Source organism: Ascidia mentula, chromosome 1 (assembly GCF_947561715.1).
Source record: "Ascidia mentula chromosome 1, kaAscMent1.1, whole genome shotgun sequence".
NCBI lineage: Eukaryota > Metazoa > Chordata > Ascidiacea > Phlebobranchia > Ascidiidae > Ascidia > Ascidia mentula.
Window position 1 is genome coordinate 7369625 of NC_138566.1, and position 19021 is coordinate 7388645.

At 41.1% G+C, this 19021-nt stretch overlaps 1 protein-coding gene across 10 annotated transcripts in view; it reads left to right on the forward strand.

Annotated features, from left to right (window-relative positions):
- LOC145917866 (CD109 antigen-like) overlaps positions 1-18628 on the forward strand; it is a 28509-nt gene extending 9881 nt beyond the window's left edge. For 5 of the 10 annotated variants that reach the window (XM_083003168.1, XM_083003170.1, XM_083003167.1 and 2 more), the window contains exons 17-36: positions 6178-6292; positions 6754-6867; positions 7035-7253; positions 7527-7671; positions 7991-8186; positions 8422-8647; positions 8904-8984; positions 9153-9321; positions 10460-10674; positions 11233-11391; positions 11764-11939; positions 12472-12628; positions 13092-13197; positions 13637-13726; positions 15533-15718; positions 16002-16115; positions 16494-16707; positions 17292-17360; positions 17643-17830; positions 18178-18628. In XM_083003168.1, the coding sequence (XP_082859294.1) occupies positions 6178-6292; positions 6754-6867; positions 7035-7253; positions 7527-7671; positions 7991-8186; positions 8422-8647; positions 8904-8984; positions 9153-9321; positions 10460-10674; positions 11233-11391; positions 11764-11939; positions 12472-12628; positions 13092-13197; positions 13637-13726; positions 15533-15718; positions 16002-16115; positions 16494-16707; positions 17292-17360; positions 17643-17830; positions 18178-18455 (3217 nt within the window). In that variant the 3' untranslated portion in view covers positions 18456-18628. Of the gene's footprint in view, positions 1-1444; positions 1611-1970; positions 2206-2836; positions 3021-3947; positions 4150-4957; positions 5139-6177; positions 6293-6753; positions 6868-7034; positions 7254-7526; positions 7672-7990; positions 8187-8421; positions 8648-8903; positions 8985-9152; positions 9322-10459; positions 10675-11232; positions 11392-11763; positions 11940-12471; positions 12629-13091; positions 13198-13636; positions 13727-15532; positions 15719-16001; positions 16116-16493; positions 16708-17291; positions 17361-17642; positions 17831-18177 lie in introns of all 10 variants that reach the window. The other 5 variants (XM_083003171.1, XM_083003163.1, XM_083003165.1 and 2 more) reach the window with 5 other exon arrangements.
- Positions 18629-19021: the final 393 nt, after the last annotated feature.

The following is a 19021-nucleotide window of genomic DNA, read 5'->3' on the forward strand; positions in this document are numbered from 1 at the left end:
CTTTGCCATTCGTACCCTTACCGCGCACATTTCAATTGAACCAATAGGAAGTTGTGCGTGGTTCCGCTGACGCACGGATTTAACAGTAAAAGTTGCAATGCTTTGTTGCAACTACTTTCAACTTGAATGATTCACGATGCTCGTTTGCGTCTCGAAGGTTGTACTTAATGACCAGTTCCAAGAATTTCAAGTACCTATTGACTGCGAATGATTTCAGGTAAAATTTGCATTTTTCCATTCACGTTACGAGAAGATTTAATGTCGATTGGATCCTTGCAAAGGAGTGTGTCGTATGCCTATTCATGCACAAGGTACTTATTGGTCGTTTGTGGAGGGTAATCCAATCCTTACCAGAACGGAAAAAACTTGCTAGCTGTTGCTTCGAAAACAACCTTGCACGCTATATTGTAGCAGCCAATTGGTCGGTTTTGTATTCGGAAGTCGTTGAAATTAGGTACTGGATTTCTTGCTTCGCAGGTTAACAAGTCTGTTGCATCGAACTTTTTCATAAAACTTGTTGCTATGCGATCCTCCGGGACCTTATCTGACCCCGCAACACCGTATTTGCTAAACTGCCTGTATTTTATGTGGTGTTTTTATATCTGTTTCATCGCCCTGAGGGTATATTTGTCACAACGTATGGAGTCACCATCGATCGAATGTTCAAGTTCAGCAATTGAGGCCATGACGAAAACCTTGAAATAGTTTCTACAAGCTATAGCGGAGTTGCATGAACCTATGTTACATTTGCCATTCTTCCATTTCAGTTGTACTTCCTCCGGTCTTGGCCTTCAACGTACCCAATGCTGGGGTAGTGCTTGTAGATGAAGCGACGCGGACAGTAAGCAACACTGACTCGAATGCACCGACCCTTACCCCAAGAAGCTATTTTCCCGAAACTTGGTTGTGGGACCATGCTGTGACTGGGTAGTTACCTGTTTGGGCCACGTCTCTGTTTTTGTTATTTGTGTGTGTCGATGTGATTAGGCCTGGAAGTTGTAGCGCACTCTGCGATAAGTTTTTTACCTTTTTTTTTATTATGTTCTGCTTGTTTATGGGTGATTTTTTCGTTTGAGTGCTGGTTTGACCAAATTGATCTTTGCACTGCACGCCACTTGTTTTTAGTTTTTTGTGAAAAGACAATGGCTTTCATGATGAAGACGATATTTTCAGTCGAGAGAACCCTTGTTATGATGTTACCGTGGTAGTGAAATCACCCGGTGTAAAACGTATTTGGAAACTCCCCACAGCACAAAGGTCTCTGTGGGCATTCTTTTCTCTCATTTCCTTATTGACTGGTGCTTCTTACACGAAAAAGCCGCAACATTTTTCTTTTCCTTTCTCCGTTTAACCTTCGAAATCCCTTTCAGATGCAGCGCTCAATCAACCAATGCAAGCAAAAGCATTCCCTTTGCGTTGCCTATAAACTGTATACCCATTGCAGATTGGTATCATTTAATGCGGGGAAGATCCTTTCCAGTGATGGATGCTGACTTATCACTTAGCGCTTCCTATTTCCCACAGAGCCACGTTTCCTTGGGCACAGTCTCCGAACCAACACCCCGACATCATTTTCCTGAAACTTGGCTGTGGATGGATTCGACGACAGGGTACTTCCTTAACAATGTCACAAAACAAGCTAACAAAACGGGTGTCTTGAAAGATACAGACTCCTCACGAAGTAGCATACACCGCCATTGACATTCATTTTTGCATCACAACTCGCCATGTATCAAGTCGGTTTTCAAAATATTTTGGTCGGCGGTCAGCAGCGCAACCAGTTCTTTTTTGTTGCTTTTGTGAATGGTTACCCTCGTTCAATGAGAAACCACCTGAACTGTCGGACCTTTCTCTGCCTTGTACTTTGTGGGTTATTTTACAAACGAGCCTTCCGGTTTTCACACTGTTTTGTAATCTTCTGGACAAAACCTGCTCAAATCTCCGCTATTTAATCGTGCTTTTTGACGCAGATTACCATTGGAACAGTTATTTGATGGGAACGGACTATAGTCCTGAATATGAATATAACTCTGACAGTGGTGAGAATGCTGGGCGTTATTACCATGATGACATCGCTCAAAATTCAGAACCCCAGTACGCGTCTTACACTGCTTCCAAACCGACGGTATCCACCGCTTCTGTGCCAAAACCGACGCCGAGATATGCTTTCCCTGAATCTTGGCTGTGGGTGGACTCTGCATCGGGGTACTTAAACGCTCAATATTTTAACACATCGCTTCAAAAGGTGGCCAGGCGGATGTCTGTATGATACGAACTCCGCCTGGTGGCCTCCATAATAGCACGCATTCATTTCCATCCACAGTGTTCAGTGGTCATTAACGGACAAGCGCAACCATTTTTGTGTTGTCTTTTCTTTTTCATTTCTTTTCTGTCAGCACTTTACACGATATTTGTTGTTTGGTTTTCTTCGAGAAATGTACTTGACTCTGAAAGTCGGGTTTCTGTTGAAAAGTCACGCGTCATCTTAACCTTTGGGCTGGTGAATGGATCGAGCTCATACTTGATGCCGGGATTATACAACACCACTGCTTCGAAAACAACGAGTAGCGTGCACGCGATTACCTGGGTGTACAATTGATCTGACTGTATATAACCTAACAACGAGAGTCATGACAACGAGAGTTGGTTTCAACGCCCGCCCTTAAATTCCCTCGTTTCACGATCGAAATACATTGGTGTGTGGAACGCTTTTTGGTTTCTTTGTTTACATGAAAACCAACAGTACATGGGAAGGTTGTACGCACACCATAACGCAGCAACGCTAAAATTGACACTATTTTGGTATCACTCATTAAACTGTCGTTTCATGTTACAGATTGGCGCAAAAGGTTTTACAAATATGGTGAACCCGTATTCATGTTTGGATCAATTTCAGAAGACGTCATGCTTTCTAAAGAATCGTCTATCTCCCCAAACAGTGTCTCCACCTCCTCTGTGTCTCGACCGACACCAAGATCTTATTTTCCAGAAACTTGGTTGTGGTCGGACGCCATATCGGGGTACCTTGACAACAAAAATTTGCCAGCAGAAGTTTTTGTCTCATTAACCCACCTGTCATTCACACAACTCATAACGAACTTTTTTTCTATACATCGTCATGTGCAAATCATTTTAACGAACGTAGGTACCACCAGCTTGTTTATTGGGTCGGTTACCCGCTTAAGTTATTGGAATGGAAAACTTTTTTTCGGAACTGCTTCTGTGCATTAGTCCAATTTGCGATTTGCCCCCATTCCCGAATTTCAAGGCGCGTTTCGTCCAACAACAACAACCACTGCCGTTTTTTTCTCTTTGCCGACATTATGTTGGTTTACAAACAATCAAAACTCAACGTTTTTTAATTTCTTTGAAATGGGAATTGCGTTGAATATTCTTGATCACCGGTGTTGCTGGACGATAAAGCAGGTTAACTGAAAAATTCAGGTGTGACAAACCCTTTCTTGCTCCCTTCAGTGCAGAATTGGGAAACAAGCCAATGTATGGATGGTGTTAATGTTAAAACTGTCGCTTTTCTAACAGCTGATCAAGTCAGTTTTTAGTTCCGGTTGGTAATGTGTTCCTCCGGTAACGGTGGATCGCTGATGGTGTTGCTTATATAGGATAACTGAGAAGTTTTCTTATCGTCGACACCAAAGAAACTATATACAGAGAATCTGTATCTATAATTTCTTCCGTCACTTCACAGTAAAAACAAACCCATTGCTTTATCGTAGTTCCAATATTTTGCCAGCTTTGAAAATTCTCTTTTCGATTCAGCTGTTCAGATTCAAAATTATTATCTGCTCAATACCAGCGAACACCACCTTGTTCCTTTGTGTTGAATAGTCTATAACTGAATGTTGGACAGTCAATTCTTTCCTGAGGCTTACTTTTTCGATCAGAATGGAGGCCCTGCGCTCCTCAATGTCCTTCATTTCATGTTACAGATTATCCATACACGTGGAGGTTCATGATTGATGATGCTTACTATAACCCCATCGTTGAAGATGCTTCCGATGTGGCTTACTATAACTTGGCCCCCAGGCCCGCATCTTCCCTCTCCTACGCTGTCCCCTCCTCCTCGGTGACCAAACCGACACCAAGATCCCATTTCCCTGAAGCTTGGCTGTGGTCGGACGCCGTATCAGGGTACTGTCATTTACTGGTCATAGCAGTTTCACAACACATTCTATACGGATTCTTTGTAATATGTTCGTCAAGTTCTTTTCTATCAGCTCATTAAGTCAGTTTCTAGTTCCAAACTTTTCATGGACGAGGTCAACGCCATCATGTTTGCTTTATCATTTTTTTTTGTTGCGTCCAGTGTAAGGCTAACTAACATAATTTCAGTCTAATTTTTGGGTTATCTCATTTTCGAATGCAACAAGCGTTCCAACTTTGCGACCACTTCTGTACACACAACCTCCAATCTTTGCCGAATCAGTCCCCACCTTGTGGCGTTTTGTGAAACTTAGATTAACTTCACTTTAGTAACTCACTAATACTGATTCCACCGGAAAAGTCCTGAAAGAAGATTGTACGTACACAATCAAGGAACATCACAAAAATTCACTTTGATTTGGTTGGTAATGTGTTCCTCCGGTTACGGTGGACCGCTGATGGTGCTTGTTGGTTATATAGGATAAATGAGAAGTTATCATATCATCCACACAAAAAAACTATATACAGAGAATCTGTATCTATAACTTCTTTCCGTTATACTTTACCCATTGGTATATCGTAGTTCCAATGTTTTGCCAGCTTTGAAAATTCTCTTTTCGATTCAGCTGCTCAGATTCAAAATTATCATCTGCTCAATGCCAACGAACACCACCTTCTTCCTTGGTGTTGAATAGTCTATAACTATATGTTGGACTGTCAATTCTTTCCTGAGGCTTACATTTTCGATCAGAATGGAGGCCCTGCGCTCCTCAATGTCATTCATTTCATGTTACAGATTATCCATACACGTGGAGGTTCATGATTGATGATGCTTCCGAAATGGTTTTATATGACTCTGTCCCCATGTCCAATTCTCTCTCCGTCTTCACCGACTCCGCCTCCGCCTCCTCTGTGCCCAAACCGACACCAAGATCTCATTTTCCAGAAACTTGGCTATGGTCGGACTCCGTATCAGGGTACCTTGACTCGCTTTTAATCGCAATATCACAACGCTATTTGCAATTAGACGGAATCTTGTCATTTCTCACATTCATTCTTGCACCAGCCTGTTTGTCATGCACACTGTTGTTCACTACGGGAAATTGAAGTCACAAACTTTTCATGAACAAGTAGCAAAGCGCTCTTGCTTCTCTCATCATTGTGCGTTAAATGCATGACATCAAATGGATGAACAAATGAAACTATTGTATATCGTCGTGTGACAATAATTTAAATTACACCTACGTCACTGGCATATGCTGTCCAATGCGCAGATTTGTCCCCCTGCGGAACGTAAAGTCCATGTGCCTAAAGCGGCCGCGGGTAATTAACAGGAGAGCTTTCCGACTACTGTTTGCAAAATTTGATGAATTTCGTTTTTTCTGAACCGAACGCCGACCTTGCGGAAATTCGCAAAACAAAATTAAACTCGGTGGTTTCAGTCCTATGATGTGTTGAACTGTTCGGGATCATTTTTATATGTGATATTGATTCAACGATCAGTTCATAAGCAACGTGTCGTATCACAGTCCTCTTGAAACCATGCCTAAAAACTACTGAGAAGGTTAAAAGAGGTATTCGTTTGTTCAATCACCGTCGTTATCAAACTTAACCAACATCTCACTGCATGTTGCATGAAAAATCGCCAGTGTTTGCATGCTGTACGTAATTGCTGCTCCTATATATTATTATAATTATTTTAATATTATTATTATTATTATTATGATGCACGTGTTTGGTAATGGTTTTGTTTATATAAGTTTTTAAGAAAATTTTTTGTGTCTATGCGTTTAAAAAATTGGGAATAAAAATGGTAAAATTTTTTTGATAATTTTCTCCACTAAATCCCGTGAGACATTCTTATAACCTCCCTCTCCCATTGTAACCACGTTTAACATCTTTAGTTTAAAGCCCAAGCACTTAAATGCCTACTGACCATTTCACGAAACCCCTTAAGTGACACTTAAGTGCGGTTCGTCCCAACATCTCAAGCAATGTCCTTTTGTATGTGAACAGTGCTGACGGTTCAACCTACTTCAATACCACTGCCCCTGACACGATCACGTCGTGGATCTTAAGTGTTTTCTCTGTTTCTGACCAATACGGACTTGGATTGGCAGATTCTTTTAAGGTAGGTCTTTGGTGGTTAAAATAGGAGGATCGTTGTTTGCTTAAGACGAGTGGATGTGGTCGGTCGGTCCATCTAATGGTCCTAATAGTTATTTTATTAAACTTCTTTGATCAAAGCCGAAGCTAAGATACTGGTAGTCGACTCCCAAGTTTTTTGAAATTAATAAACTTCAAGCTATCTCTTTTAAAGAAAAACCTACACTTTAATGTGAATGCAGTCTATATATTGTACAGTCGGCACCATGCATTTTCATTTCAATGAAACCTCTAATTTTCATAACCAACACAAAAAATACATTTCTGAGTTTTTTCCAAATTTCCTATGCGATGTTTTAAAGCTCATTATATGCTCCAAATTGACAGCATTTTGGCGGTTACTTTTCAGTTATAACTGACATTTTATTGTCCATGCTGTTTAGGTTTTACAGATTTAATCATATTTGTTTTGCTTTCGTCCCACAGATCACAGTTTTCCGCCAATTCTTCGTTTCGCTCAACTTGCCACTGAAAATCACACGTGGAGAAATTATCATAGTTCAAGCGATCATCTTCAACTACTTCAAAACCGATTTGGCGGTAAGATGTTGGTTGAAGCTATTCGTTTCTCAAATTGGTTGTGTCGTATTCTGATTCTGTTAAACTTCCCTTGTTTGGAAAAGTAGTTCGTTGTGCAAGTCCTTGTTTATTACATTGCTTCCACGTTACAATGTACATTCACTAAACAATTCCCCCAATAACCACAGGTTGAAGTTACACTTAGTGACAGCGGTAACTTTGAGCTGATCAGGCCGGGTGACGATCCGCTTGCAGCCGGTCCATTCCGGATTATCGACGTTCCGGCTGACGGTGCAGTCTCTGTGAAGTTTCCCTTGCGCATGCTCGCTCTAGGGGAAGTACCCATCACCGTATCGGCGGTCTCTGAGTTTGCTGGTGACGCCCTCACACGCAAGGTTTATGTCAGGGTAAGAGACGTTGCTATACAAATAATTATCAGCAATACATTGCTGTTATGAACGGTAGGTTTACGTTGAACGCGACTAAATGTTGATATTATTGTGTCCCGAACACAAATTAAATCTTCATTTTCTGAGCTAAGAAATGCCTCTTTATCGTCATATTTTCTGGCCTGGGAAATGCCTGCATACACCTCATTTTCGTAATTTAAATGTTCAATTGAAAAATTCGCCTGTGCGTTTGTGTGCCGACTTTCTAATGTGTAATGATATTGCACATAGCCGGAGGGAGTCCAAGAATGTTATTCCACATCCGCGCTGATCAACCGCGCATCCAGAAGCGAGCCAACAACGGCAGAAGACATGCAAATCCAAATTCCCGCCAACATTGTACAGGGATCGGAGAAAGTCCAACTTTCCATCTACGGTATGATTTAGGACTTGCGTGATAGCTTTAAGCTTTCGCCGCCATGACAGCCAAGCTGGATTAAAACCACCTTTTCCCCCGATAAAATACCACGAAACACATCTGCGTCATAGCTCTGAGGACAGAATTTGTTTAATTTTGTCCTGTGTTAATATGAAATGTACACGAGTTAGTCCCGGAATTTTGATTAAAAATTGTTTTCTCCTTGCTACACATTTAAATTTGCCTGAAAAATTCCCATTACTCACAAGGCATAAATCCGGTGACTTGCCGTTCACCTTTGCGCTCGCGTTTGACCTCAAGTGACCTCTCTAATCAGGTGATATCCTCGGCAACACTCTGAAGAACCTTGGTAACCTTTTGAGGAAGCCGAGTGGCTGTGGAGAGCAGAACATGCTCGGGTTTGCACCTGACGTTTTCGTGACCCTTTACCTTCACAAGGCAGACCAGTTGGACGCCGAGACTCGCCGCAAGGCCTATGACCATTTCCACTCGGGTTACACCAATGAATTGAAGTAAGTGCCACATAAACCACACGTTTTATTTATAAAACAAACGACTTTAATATAAAACTCTTGAGTACACTGGATGTAATCAGTTTTTTTTTAGTAAATTACACTTAAAAAATGATAAATCTATATTGTTGTGTAGTAATAATAGTTGGTAAATGCATCATATTCTTGCACGGTGTTTCTGCTTTCGTATTATGTGAAACGAACATTTGAAATCACGCCTTTGTACCGATCGCAGCTACAAGCATTCCGACGGATCGTACAGCGCATTCGGCGACAGTGATCCCTCAGGTAGCACCTGGTTGACAGCGTTCGTGATCAAGTGCTTTCTGTACGCCCGAGAGCTGCAACCCAACCTTGTGCAAGAGGAAATTGTAACCACTGGTCTTGACTTCTTGGTAAACCAGCAGGATTCGAACGGTCACTTTAACGAGCCCGGCAAAGTTTCACACAAAGATATGCAGGTATTTGGAAGAATGCTTACTTGGGAATTTGACTGATAAATCATTTTGATTTTTGTTGCTATGACAGTTGCTTCATCAGTTTTTACCATGGCGTTTCAAATCGTCGTTCTTCATTGGTTAACCGTGTTTAAAAAAACATATTTTTTACGGTCCAATTCATACACTCCCGTTGTAGCTGCCTTGTATTTATAGTTTGCAGCACACTTAAGTACATTGAACATAAACCAATGGTTTATTATACGATCTTTATTCACAGGGAGGCGTAAACAGTCCTATCACGATGACAGCGTACGTGTTGGTGACGTTGCGTGAAACCAATTTCGCTTATCGCATTCGGGTAAGAAACTGCTGAACTTATTTCACTCCAAACCGACGAACAGCCGTTTGTCTTTTGACCGCAACAAGCATAATTGTAATGTTTGCCTAAAAAATGAACATTTTGATACAAGTAGTTCTTTTTTTCTGTTTGTTTTGCACGTTGAGCAACCATCAGTTGTGTTTGTAGTCAGTACAGCAGGCGGCGGACCGCGCACGAACCTACCTTGAATCAAACCTCAATTCGATCAAGCAAGACAAGTATGCGCTTGCCATCGTCACGTACGCACTTCACGTTGCTGAGAGCGACCGAGCCAACGAAGCCCTACAGGCCCTCGAACTCCTGGCCACAATAGAAGGTATACTTGCTTCCTTTATATGTTATATTTGCTGAAACGTACATCAAAGGCGAACTTACACTTACGGTCAAGTTTTGGGATCGGTGTTTCGAGACAAATTTGTTTGCGAAACTGTATTTCAAAACGGTTTGGTTTACAAACCTTTCTGTTTAAATGCTCGACTTGTAATGGTTTTACAGTCGTGTATATGATCTACACACACGTACAATATTTCATCATCGTAAAATACATGTCTTGCAGTCCATATTACTTGAATTTCGTTTGAAGGCTCGCGGACAATGTGTTGTCAAACATATAAATGTGTTCTCGAACTACGGCGATAAATTACCAGCACTTGAATGCAAAACGACCGTATGTTAAAGTATAAGTTGCCGCATATCGCCTTGGGCCTCAAAACATGCAAAATTGACGCCGTAATGTCTGCTGCAAAAACAAACAAACCACTTAAGTTTGCATCGGACATACGGGTTGCAATCGCCTCAGGCCTAGGAACCGCATTAACCTGATAGTTCACATGTGCACAACGATCCAGTCGTTTTAAATAGCTGCCCAAGCGCGCCGCGTAGTGGCCGCATTTTAACTTCTCACCAACTCTTTACGATGCCTTAGTGACGTCATAAAAAAAACTATTGATGTTCACAAGAGCATGCAAGCACTGTTTCATAGTAAGACAATCTTACTTCTAAGAGAACCTTTGGTAAATTGGAATTCGTTTCGTTGACCAGCTGTGATTTTGAAGAGTTTTTTATTCCGTGTTAGACAAATTTATTACAAATACTGTGCATTACCCATTAAAAACGGCTGTGATGCTTTTCAATGCACTGCCACTATTTCCATGTACCCACATAGTATTTAGGTGTTGTCGATATTTCATGTACAACAGTGGTTCTCAAACTTTTCCGCTTGTGCCACAATTATAAATCTATCAAGGCGATTTGTTCCTAGGTTAACAATTTTCAGTCGCAGAAGGCTGATATTACTTTCTATTAGCCTTCATTTTCCCTAAAAAAGCTCATTTGTTTAAAACTGTCACGCGACGCCCTTGGAGACTCAAAACACGCTGCCCCAAGGGGTTGTCTGTTCCAAAACTACTGATGTACAAATGTTGAGGTAACATTTTGTGTTGTGGTAAATACAGGTGGTATGAAGTTCTGGGCAGAACCTGACAGGGAGATATCAATGTACAAGGAATCCTGGCGGCCTCCATATTACAAACCATCAACCAATGACGTCGAAATGACCGCGTACGCACTCCTTACTTATGTGAGACGGGGAAATGTGGGAGCATCCGCTCCGATCATGAAGTGGCTTTCCTCCAAACAAAATCCACGTGGTGGATATTCGTCCACACAGGTACAAGGCTCTCTGGAAAGTTGGATTATGATTGAAAATGTGTTTCTGGCGTTTTATCGGGTTCCGTTACCTATTAGTGTTCAAACCAGAGGTGTAAAAGTCACTTTGTACAGCTGGTCATATTTGTACACACAATAAGCGCTTTATTTGTCGTACTGTGACCTTATGTCATAATGTCACTTTATGACATCACAATAAGCGCAATTATCCAACTTCCAAGATGGTCACTATGAAACTCTTGTTCTTGTTCAGCACATCAGTTGGAATGCATACTACAGTCGCATAACTAACCTTTCTCGGGTCACGAAATGTGCTTGATGGGCCTAAATGTGACCCTGCTAGTTTTACACCCCTTGGCTAGTTAATTGCAGTCGAGACATTTCATGTAGGCACTTCACAGTGTATCAGGCAAAGCATAAAACATCGTATATCCGCAACGAACGCAGAAGTTTGTAAACTTGTAAACTGAAATGTATTTTCGTTCGATCAATCTCAATTTCTGCCAGTGTAACAATAACATCTTGGCTACAAACCAACACATACATCCTATATCAATAGGACACGGTTATTGCGGTCCAAGCGATGTCGAATGTGGCAGGTCTGCTCGTTGGAACACTTGAAGAACTGAGCATCACAGCAACACACTCAAGCGACCCCACTTTCAGCGCTGACGTCACTATTACGCCCGCTAACAGCATGGTCTTCAACCAAATTAACGTAAGGACGTCGTATGTTGCTGCTCCTGTTGTCTTATTATCATATACCAATGTACTGTGAAAAAGAAAAGTTTTTTGTTTATGGGTAAAAACCTAAATATATGATGCTGGCAGGCATGTTTTATTGCTGCAATACTGCTTTTTGGCAAAAAATATTGCCAGAAGAGCTGTATTGCAGCAGGAAAACCTAAATACAATCGGTGACGGTTTCCATATTTTTTTCTCCTTTCCATCTCGACAGTAAATGTAGTATCAAGTACAGACCAATATAACAGCAAACAGGGTACCCCATTTACCTTCCAGGTCTCATGAGTGCTTCTTTTTAAGCACCCTGTAGGCATTATACCAACGATATACCCATATTTTTTCGCAGGTGTCACCGATTGACGGTGATGTGCAAGTCCGCGCCGACGGCGTGGGTGTCGGTGTTGTCCAACTTTCCGTGTGCTACAACTTGCCCGAAGGCCCATTCCAAGGCGAGTCTTTTGAGTGTACAGCCGATGTCAGTGATGCATCTTCGAAGAGCGCTCGTGTGGATTTCTGTTGTCAGTAAGTGACGTGGTTGATTTCGTTTAGGCAAACTGCCTTGTTTACCTTCTGTCTATAGGTTTTTGTTTTTTTTCCACCACCAACTTGGTGTTTATCTCTTTGATTCAGTTGACAAAAGTAGTATCAGCTCAAGAAATGCGTTACTTTTGCCCAAAAGTGCGATAAATTGGTCTTTCCAAACTAAATTTTTTACCTTATTCTGATTGTATAACATCCATTTCTTGATATTAGGCTTCTATAAATGAAGAAAGTACATGACTTACCAAATTCATGATTTCCGAAATTGAACAATGGGCTTCCCTCCGTCTGGATAGAACCGAAAGTTTTAATTTCTGACAAAACGAACCAACGACTTTGCAATCAAACTGTTGAAATCAGTGGTTCGTAACCTTATATAGCCGCCTGCTGACACTAAAAAACGCAGATATTTAAAAGAAGTCAAACAAAACTATTTACACTACCATTTCGGGTCCTACTCCTGCTCCCTAATAAATCCCAGACGTCCTTTACAATGCCCAATATTTTTTTGTAGATTGAAGCAGGGATCGAACGAAACGACTGGAATGTTTCTGATGGAACAAAAGTTAGCAAACGGATTTACTGTTGATCTCGACGCAGAGAGGGAACGAAATAGGGATGCAAAGCTTGTTGAACTCGATGACGACAGCGTTAACGTTTACTACGATGACGTAAGTTTATGTGGTTATCACGTCCTGAAAATTGTATGGTATATTACAGGAAAACTCATCTGTTGGTTGAGTACGCATTAAAAAGTCCTATCGTACTTTGTGAGTTCATTTTTTTGCAGCCATTTTATAAGTTACTCAGAATATTCCAGCCGTGGACAGCGCCTAAAAGTACAACTTGATTTTCGTACATTTCGTACATTACAAGACCCACCACCTTTTGTAGGGTAACGGTCTAGCTACATAAAAAAAACAACATGTCAAGTCCGTTTGACCATAAAGTATAACGACATTTTCAATAAAAACCTTCTTTGGGGGTGAACAAAAGTACTGATTGAATGTGTTTCAATTCCACTGATGTTGCATCTTCACATCCAAAAAAGTTACATTTAGTTCCCAATGTTTCCCTGCATTCCCTCTGCGATGGCGGTTTTTCCATATGATCGAACCCAATATTTCTTTTCAGCTTTCACCAGGTCAAAGACGTTGTGCCAATGTGGAGTTACTCCGTTACGCTGACGTGGCAAAATCAAAACCACAACCACTCACTGCTTCCGACTATTACAAACCAGGTGTTCTAAGCTAGCTTCCACAACGTGTACTAATGAGCCCTTATATCGATTTTGTTTGCTGTTCCAATATGTTTTTAATTATACTATTTAAGATAAACAATATATCCCGTATTAAAATTAATTGGAAGACGTTTCGATTGTTTCTGTAATCATTCGCACCTGTATGGGCTGTGTTGTTTGTCGTAAAGGTTTACAAAAAAGTGAGTTATGTTCCTAAAAATATTTACTATTTGCTATTTGCTGTTATCATCCCACGTATAATCACAATTCATGCAATGACGTATCTGCAATCTGACGTCATTAGATCGTGGTGGAATTTGTTCCCTCGACTACAAATTTCCTTCAAACGACTTTTGACTTTACATTGAAACTCTTATGCTAAAAGATATTACTACGTATAATCCAATCAACCGTGTGACGCATGACCTTTACGTCACAGATCGCCAGGTTTCGAAGCTTCTAGAAGTTCCTCAATTTGCGGCGTCGGACGCATGCACCCTGTGCGGCTCTGAATGTGTCGGATGTCCAGGTAACAGTGGCGGAGGAAGTGCCAAACGGCCGGTGGTGTGGTTTGTCTGTTTTCTGTGCACCCTGCTCGCGCTCATCACGTTACACTAACCACCGCAACATTGACGCACCCCCGTTTACGATGTTTTCCGCGTTACCACCGCATTGTTTATGGGGAGGTGTATTTTAAATGCTTGGGTGTTATTTATGCCTAATTATTAACCGCAATTGCAATATTTTTTTTCTGAGGGGGCTCTGTTTTTATGATCCCAATTAACTTGATGACGTCATGCACATTGTGATGTCACACAACCTTCAACAAACGGGACATGTTTTAAATTTTTTAAAAGTATAAACCTGCGCTTGGAAAGAGCAAACAATGTACAACATAAATAGATGAATGTGTTTTGCGTTTTTTAACTTTGCACGAAAGTCCTCGGCACGAAAAAGTTCAACTTTTTCCGAGGCGAGGAGTTGGTTGGATTGTTTTTAATGCGCATGGGCTTTTATGAGGTGTCCCTAAAACGCTTTTATTACACAAAGAGTGTGCGTCACTTTCTAGTTTCTGTGGCACTTCGAGGCACCACAATAAGGCTGTGTATCCACTACCTGTTTTTTTTTTACAAACAAATGCCACAGTTTTTAATGCAACCACACCATATAAATACGTAGATACCTAAACCTAACATTTGCAATTCGAAGCCACTTTATTCATTAGTTCTGATCACCACGTCATTCTGTTCATCGTTACCATTTACTTTGTATTTTTTCGTACTGCATTTGTATATTATTTCTGTTGCAACTCGCGTTGTCTCACGCCTCACGTACGCCGGGATTGCTGGCTGCGCATTCAATCCCGCTTGCCTTATATTTTCTATGGTTAAAATGTATGTTTTATAATTTGTTTTTTACCTCGAACATCGGCTTTGTAAACAATACGATTTTACCACAAGTTACTTCCATTCGCTCTGCCCTGACCTTTGTGCAGTCATCACATTGCGTAGGTTACCGGGCGTCACTGATACCACACAACCCAACGGCCATCATCGACATTAACCCCATAACACCTCATCCCATTAACACACTGTCCGCCTATTGGAGTTCACAATTCCGTGACTTCCGTTGCGAAACCAGTTCTCTGAAGAGAAACCGCTTCATATGTAAGAGATATTCAGTAGCTTCGTGTGTAATTGTCTGCTATTTTCCACTGCAAACGCATGTGTAAAATGCAGTATAGAACGTCTCGTTTGCAATATGTATTTTTGTATGGTTAAAAAAGCAGTGTAGCTGAAGTGTGCACAGTATATATCGTGCCTTGCCTGCCCAACTTTCAATGTTTTTAGCTCGGAGATTGTAATGTAGTTGTTCTATGCCTTGAGTATTACACACACGTTCCTTGTCGAAGTGAATCCTTTGTATTGCAATTGCCACCACTGCATTGCTATTTTCCTTTCAGGTTTTGCAATTACTGGAACGATTCTGAACGACTTTTTTCTGTTGTATCGCTGCTATAGAGACAAACTTCGTTGTTTCTTGTGTAGTATGGTCTTTTTTTAAAATCTCCAATGCTTTTTATTACATTTTCCCCGTTGGTCTTCATTTTGAATAAAAGTAGCGTCGTGTACTTAACCAGTAGTACCGTATTTGCATCATCAAACAAAGTCTTCATTCTCACGCATGACACCAACACCAACAACATTGGCACCGGCATGCTAACCACGTGGTGGCGTTGAGTGGCAGTGAGCAGTGTTCAAGCAGTTTTGCTTGAACGGTATTTGACCCTTCGCATTTCAGTTCAAATTTCCCTTTTTTTAACCATAAACAACAGGTCCTCGCATCAGCGACTGGGGTCCTTGGTCGGTGTGCAAGGGTTTCTGCGACTCCGAGCTCTCCGTTCGTGTGAAATACTGCATTGACCCCAATAATAACGAGACGCTTGATTATTCTCAATGTCCGACTGGCGAAGTTGTACGCGAGACGAGACCGTGCGCAAGAGAAGGATTCCCCTGCCCTGGTGAGTTGCTGCAGTTAGTTTTGACAAAGGTTTTGGGCACGGCCGATCCTGGGCTCATTACATCGATTTGGCCAAATCGAACCCCGCCGCTAAGCTTCTCATAGAGTACAAAAAAAGAACAAATCGAACTGAGATTTTTTTCTAGGTGCCTTTTTGTCGGCAAATTACAGGCTCCCATTCGGTAAATCGATTTTAATGTGATCGGTGTTTTTGCCTGTCAAATTAAGGGCTCTTTTTGTTTTTTTCATGCATACAACCTACATTTTCGCTTTATTTGTCGCAGCTGTGTCTGACGGACTTTGGTACAAGCTACCGAGAGGTGCGGGATATACATCGAGGAGGAATTGCACGCTCAAGAGAAGTTGGTCTGGCGTCTCAAGATCTGTGAGCATTCCAGGTTGGTAGCTAACCTTTTAACGAAGCAAGCCACCAGCTCTTCGATAGAATTTACGAGTACACGATCTTTCTCAAAATGTACTACAGTCATGGGTGCCAGTTTTTAAGAGCAGTGTCTGATAAAGAAAAGGTTACTTCGAAGAAATCTTTACGTTTTTTTTATCTGAACGAACTTGCATTCATTTTAGTTGTGTGGATCACTGTGGACAACGTTTTAAGCCAAATTATCGTTGGGTGTCTCTGAAAGGAGGTCATCGTACTGATGTAATAATGGTCCAAAATCTCCAATATGTTTGAAATAATTCACACAATCTCCAGGCCTATGGCAACCTTGACTACGGTGGCGGCAAACTAATTTGTTTTGTCTGCCTGCTTTTAGGATCGATCATCAACCAAGACCCAAGATACTCCAACAACAACAATAACTTCTTTACTTGTTCCAATCCCACCTTCGACCGAGGCATCAACGAAAGCAACGGTTTTACCGTGTCCTTTTTAGTGAGGCTTTCTGAACTGTCTAACAATGTGCCGATGGTCTTAGTAAGCTATGGAAAAAAGACGAAAACCGTTTTCAAATTCGAGAAAGTGTGGTGGTAAGTCCGTCTGTTTCGAATACTAAATCGATCTGAGCTGTCTAAAGATCGCTGTGTTGGGATTTTAATACATTATTATTGATACGGTGTGCGATCGACAGCCTGCCAGGGGCCTTTGGTTTTTTGATCCAGTTTTGATTTACTAATCACATTGCCTCACCGCAGTGTCATTAATAATTGAAATAGTCTTTGAAATAGACTTAAGCTTTACAGGGTCAACCTTGTTAATTTCAGTTTTATTTTTGCTACTAAGCAAAAATAATTTTTTAAGACAAACAGTGTAGCCCATGTAACTGCTATGCCTTGAAGTTTTGATTTATATAGCTTTAAGATTTATAAAGGCCGTGCGTTATGTTCCAAAATTATTTGTTCATTAGGGGAACCATGCATCAATATCAAAGGGCCTGCAAAATCATAATCAAATATCATACGCAAAAATATATGCACAAATCTACCGGAGGTTGTTTGCTTCGTGGTGCATATGTAGATTGTCGGTAAATTTTTGTTATCGGTTGATAATTGTTACGTTTAATTTTGCCAGAACAACAGATTAATAAAAATTAAAATATTTGCTGTATTTGCAGGAAGAACGAATTCCGATTTGTGATGAATCACGGAGTTATTTTGTATCGCGTACAGAGAATAACGCCCTCGTAAGACAACTATTATGTTTAGTTGTATTTGCAATTTGTTTCCACAACACTATTTCACAATGTGCCGCCAGTCAGTTCTTTACTGGGCCATTGGACTGTAATTGTGAAAGATTACTCGTCGCTCGATGTTAATATTTTCTGACAAATCAACAAGTTTTAAATTATAGTTTTGTCGCGTTGTAAGCAATCCCGATGTCCGGGAACGGTTGTAAACGTGCTTGGGAACTCTCTCAGATCTCTGTAGCTGGATTTTAGTAAACAAAACACTTTTTATTCGTTCAGCCAACTTCCGTTGAACCAATGGAACCACGTCGTACTGACATGGGACTGGGGAGTTGGGGCAAAGGTGTACATCGATGGTACAAAGGTCGGATATTCGTCGAAATACGCGCTGAGGAGACCGGTTAACATCCCGACCAACGCGAAGTTAACCATTGGAGCTAGTGATTATGGAAATGCATTCAAACGAGGTAAGCAGTTGAGACCCTCTTTGATCAGGCCTTGCGTGTTTGACGATGACACACAACAGCAGGCCTGAAATAAAAATGAAAGTTTCGAATAAACCGCTGTTCGATCTTTATTAGGTCCATTTTTTACTTTTGTGTCAATCAAGCACATTACAAAAACACAAACCTTTTTTTGGGAGTTAATAGTGTTTTCTTACGAAAGTAACCCTTACAGTACAAACGTCCATAACCTCCTCTGTCAGTGCAAGAAGCTAAATTTCAAAATCCTAATAGGATGTTCATGGTTACTTAAATTACACGGGAATATCTGTGAGAAATTAAAAACCAACGGTATTTAATTTCCTGTACAGGTTACGTAAAGGGCGGTTTTTCTGCCTTCAACTTCTGGCAACGGGTATTGACCTCCGACGAGGTTGGATCACTGGCCAGCTTCTACCGTCCCTTAGTGGGGCCCAATAACCCAGACCCGGAGATATCTGTCCGCCAACTCCACCACTTCGCCCCAGCTGAAAACAGAAACTGCTTCAAAACGACTTGGACCTTCAGCGAATTGTACCTGTCAACAGATCCTTGTTCCAGCATCCGGCAAAGGATTCAGCTTCCGCCTCCTCCACCACCAGCCATCTAAAGAGTTGGACAGAGTTTAAAGAGCCTCAGTCTTATATTTCATTGAGCATCACGTGACTGTATGTAATCAACATCCTCGACTGCTGTCATTTGTGTATGTTGTCCGTCTTCATTAACCCATTCCCAAATATTAACCCGATTGTTTGCATTGTAATCCGGTGTGAAATTAGTTGCATGGCGTGAAGGTTAGACGTGTATGGGGATTGAAAGGACAGAAAAATTGTCAGGAAAGAGGTTCAGGCTGAGGTTCGATGGGAAACGGATTTGTGCGACAGAAAAAACAAAAAATGTAAGTTTCGAACGTATATTGGTCGAAACATCTAGGTCAGGCTAAAAAGAGTTTGCAAATCTTTTGAATTGAGTAGTTTCTGGGCCTATTGTGATAAAGTGTGTGCAAATAAAACTTCTACAGCAAGTACAATGGGGCATGATGGTAATGACGCAATTCTGTTTTGTCAGTCAAAATCGGTGAAACCTAAAATCTATTTCATTCAGAAGTTATGCAAAAATTTAGATCCAGAGACTGTTGGAACGCGGGACTGATAACAATGCTTTATCTGTTACATC